At 26.6% G+C, this 4462-nt stretch overlaps 1 protein-coding gene across 1 annotated transcript; it reads right to left on the reverse strand.

Moving 5' to 3' along the window:
• Window positions 1-155: 155 nt before the first annotated feature.
• On the reverse strand, window positions 156-3383 carry LOC112462353. The gene is made up of 4 exons (XM_025028080.1): window positions 3277-3383; window positions 1591-1740; window positions 599-880; window positions 156-394 (listed from the first exon to the last, which is right to left on the reverse strand). Exons 1-4 carry the CDS (start codon window positions 3319-3321, stop codon window positions 221-223), a joined length of 651 nt encoding a protein of 216 aa, XP_024883848.1. The 5' UTR covers window positions 3322-3383; the 3' UTR covers window positions 156-220.
• Between the last annotated feature and the right edge of the window lie 1079 nt (window positions 3384-4462).

Genomic DNA, 4462 nt, shown 5'->3' on the forward strand with positions numbered 1-4462 from the left:
GAAAATATATGTGCAGTGTGAGAAAAGAATCTTGTATCATACAATACACTCGCAGTGGTAATGTGTGTAATTCATGTATTTATTATATTACAATATCTACATACATATATGTATATATATATATGTATATGTATATATTGTAATATTATATACATACATAGTTAAAAATAGAAGTACATTAATCAATAAATGATTTACGATTTAAATGGTTGAAGAACATTTATGTATAGCATTGTTGCACGTCTTTGATGAGTTTATCAGCATTTGAAGAAATTGTTTGCAGAGCTGCTGACACAAAGCATGTTCCTATACTTGGGAAAATTTTAACAAGTTTATTTGCATCAAGCACAGCTTTCCACATTTTGAGTAGTATTTTAAAATGGTCTTGCGTTATCTGAAAAAGTATATTAGGTTTTTTTTAAACAGTCTTTTAAAAAATTGTAATTTAATCAAAGTTGGTATAAAAGTTAGAATGCAAGAGTATATTTAATATTATTGGTGTTGTTTTATATGTTATAAGAAATATTTACAAATTTGTTATAATAAGAGTGCTTATTTAAGAATTAAGACAGATAAGAATTAATTGACATATACTTACTGTACTGAAGCATTGACCTATTTGAGTTATTTCCCAAGGAGTTACGAGTTTTTGGTAACAGCTTACAATATCTTGATAACCTTTTCTTAGTAGGCCTGTCAGATTATTTACTACATCGGACAATTTTTGAATGTCTGCACTGTAAGCTTGTGTTCCATTTGACATGCAGGTTTTGAAAACCGCTATTAAATTATTGCTTATTTGTTGTGCATCGCTGTATAATTTCTTGCATCTTGTAGAATTCTGAAGTGGAGATTTGGATGATTCAATTTTATTTTGTATCTGTCAATATAAATTTTTAAAAATTAGCAGCATGTAACTTTGAAGCATTGTCATTAAAATTTTTTTTATAAAAATCAATTTTTTTAAAGATACTATGAGGCTCAATGGTATTGCATTCTAAAATAAGTAAACTAAAGTATAGAATTTTATTCGAAATACCAGTAATTGAATAAATAGATATTTAACACCTACTTCTTGTGAAGGAGATATAATATTTTCCTGTTTTTTTTATTATAATGTTATAAATCATATGATATTATAGGATTATGAAAGTAGACATCTAATTATTCTTTGCATTTTTACTGTAATTTTATGAATGCTACTTATCTGTAATATCTATGTTTATCAATATTGATATACAATTGAATTTTTCTATTTATTTTTGCTTTTATTTTTAATGGTATAGATCAACTATTTGAAATCAACGTGTGTATTAAATATAAATATAGTGGTTTAAAAATATAATTGGATGTATTGTTGAATAAAAAAAATGGGTTGATATATAAAAACTTTTACAAATATAATTTAATAAAATATATGAAAATATAAAAAATGATATATAAAATGTAATATTTTTGCTCTGCAATGTAAATTAAAGTTAAAACTGTTTATTTCTGAATATGGAATAATATAGAAATATATATAACTTATTTATACGACTTTATATTTATGTTTTACATTTTGATAGCCAAATTTAAATTAAATCTTACGTCAGAAATTAATTCCTTTCCACGATTTTCGACCTCTTGTTCCATCTTTTTTACATTTCCAAGCGAATCTGTAACTCCGCTTTTCACACCACCCAATATGGAATCTAGCTCCGATGTATTAAAAATTCCAGCTCCTGCTGTTTGAAAAACCTAGAATTAAATAAATAATTTGATTAATATATCAATATGTGGCATATAGACATATATATATAATTATTTCAAATAGTGCAGAGAGAGGGGGAGGGAGGGAGGGAGGGGGGGAGAGAGAGAGAGAGAGGGGGGAGAGAGAATATCATAATTTATAAGTTATAAAATAAATATTAAGGAGGTTGGTTGTCGTCACACATTGCGGAGCAGGTGGCGAAAGAGTGCTATATGATGGGACATTAATCTAAAAAAAATTTAAAGTTGAGCATAGGGCTAGTTTTGGAGATACGGGAGGGTCAAAGTGTCCAAGTTCCCAATATTGTCCAAGTACAATAAACATAAAGGAAGTTAAAACTTTTTTGATAATAGTGGTATTTTGAATAGAATTAGTCCGAATGGTTCTCTGGACCACTGTACTAAAAATCTACCTGTACCATCTCTGTTGCTTAACTTTTTAAAGGGGTAAAACTACCCTCAAAATTAGTTTTTGCTGAATTTGTGGAAAACGGATAGAGATACGAAAAAAATGTTTACAATAGAAGTTGTTTGTCTAGGAATTCTGCACAAAGAAGGTTTCTTTCATTTTTTTTGTAGGACTTACTCTTTGACCGGAAACTGTACCTAAAGAAAGATAATTTTTGAAAATAAAGGAAATTTTCTCTTAAGGAACTAGCATCACAAAAATAAGTGTTAATATTTTAAGATATAATTGTAGAAGGATTTTAGTTATTTTAAGTATTGCGTTATCTTAAATATTTTGATATAAGATGCTTTAAATATCATATGCGACGTAAATATCACACTTTGCAATACTTAAGATAATTAAAATCTTTTTACAATTATTGTATATTTTAAAATATCGACACTTATTTTTGTAATGATAGTTCCTTAAGAAGATTCCTTTTATTTTCAAAAATTCTTTTTTTTTTTGGCACAGTTTTCGGCCAAAGAGTGAGTCGTACAAAAAAATGAAACATACCTGTTTTGTGCAGAACTCCTAGACAAACAACTTCCATTCAAAACATTTTTTTGTATCTCTATCCGTTTTTCAGAAATTCAGCAAAAACTTCTTTTGAGGGTAGTTTTACCAATTTAAAAAAGTAAGCAACAGGGGTAGAAGAGGTAAATTTTTAATACACACACAGTGGTCAGAGAATTATTCGGACTAATTTTATTCAAAATACCACTATTATCAAAGAAGTTTTAACTTCCTTTTTGTGTCTATTGTACTTGGACAATATTGGGAACTTGGCGATTTTAACCCTCCTCTATCTCCAAAACTAGTCCTATGCTCAACTTTAAATTTTTTTGAGATTAATGTCTCATAATATAGCATCATTTGGCATACAATTTAATTCAAATTTTGAGGGCCACCAAAATAGGCTAAAAACGTGCGACTTTAGGATCACACAAGAATTAATTCTTATCATATTGATTTGAGCAATCAATCTCCTTAAATAAAACTTTTTAAAAATTTTGATAAATATTAAATTTTTATAATTCAAACAACTGTTTTAGATAAAAAATCAAGAAACTTACGCAAACAGCTACGATGATGCAACTTATGATGCCAATTTTTGTCATTGTTCTAACTTGGCGTATTACTTATTCTTGCGACTTCTAGAATAATACTCCTATTTTTAAAGTAAAATTTGCGTTTATATAAGATATTCGCTTCCAACTTCTAGGTATCGTGGTGATATGCAAATTAACTTGTCAAGCTGTCAATACTTACATTAATATGTAATTACTCTAATTAGCTTAAGTAAAAAAATAGTAGTGACGAACAAAATACATTACTCAAAAGAGAATTTTAGTTAATTTTTTTTATGATACATTATGATATATATCCATGTTTAATCTAATTTGATTATAATAATTTTAGATACCTCTCATATATGAATATGTAACTTATAGAACTATTAAAACAGTCTATTTTGTTGTGTAATAATGGAACACGTGAATTTTGAGAGAGAATTTTGTAACGTAATTTTTCACAAAAAATATCATATGTTTAATAATATTTTATTAAATAAATATAACATTTTATTAAATAAATATTTATAATTTTTATTATTTGCAATACAGCTATTGTAAGCTGTAAAAAGCTACTGTTGTAAAGGTTGATTAGAAGTGGAATAGTGGAAAGAGAAATCACATTAGAATAAATCTAATAATTATTACATAAAAACATTGATAAAGGAATTCTAAATATTTCAAATAATTGACTACAAGTTTTGTTCAAAAATTCAATGCAAGTTGAAATTTCTTTGAGGAATTATTTTTTATGTAAGTACCAAAATTATTGATTTGTTAATTGCTCTTAAATTCTTTTGGTTTCTTCAGAAACTGTACTTATAAAACAAGATTTTTGAAAGTATATATTGTATTATTGATCAGCATTATGTATATAGACCTTTTAATGTCTATAATTATACATATAGACATGTATATGTCTTTATCACTATATTATACCAAAGACACTTAATTTTTTTTCGTAGACGTAGATCCATGCACATTGCTAAGAAGTATGCAATAGTGCGGAACTACGTCATGCGCATTGAACATGTTAATTTTTTTTCTCAGTGACACATTTCCGTAAATTCAAACAATTTGTGTAATAAATGTAATAAGCCAAACATTAAAATGTTTATAATTTTATACAATAATCTTTAATTAATGTCACTAATAGAAGAAATTACAGTATAATGTAAATGACTCAGCA

This window comes from Temnothorax curvispinosus, unplaced genomic scaffold (genome assembly GCF_003070985.1).
Source record: "Temnothorax curvispinosus isolate PA1 unplaced genomic scaffold, ASM307098v1 QBEX01012294.1, whole genome shotgun sequence".
Taxonomy (NCBI): domain Eukaryota; kingdom Metazoa; phylum Arthropoda; class Insecta; order Hymenoptera; family Formicidae; genus Temnothorax; species Temnothorax curvispinosus.

What these genes read in the sequence shown, in the direction of transcription:
- LOC112462353 (XM_025028080.1), bottom strand. Translation starts at nt 3,321, where the DNA reads ATGACAAAAATTGGCATCATAAGTTGCATCATCGTAGCTGTTTGC. An exon ending in GAAAGGAATTAATTTCTGAC is followed by an intron (nt 881 to 1,590) that starts GTAAGATTTAAT and finishes TTATATTGACAG; the next exon opens with ATACAAAATAAAATTGAATC. An exon ending in TAGGTCAATGCTTCAGTACA is followed by an intron (nt 395 to 598) that starts GTAAGTATATGT and finishes ATACTTTTTCAG; the next exon opens with ATAACGCAAGACCATTTTAA.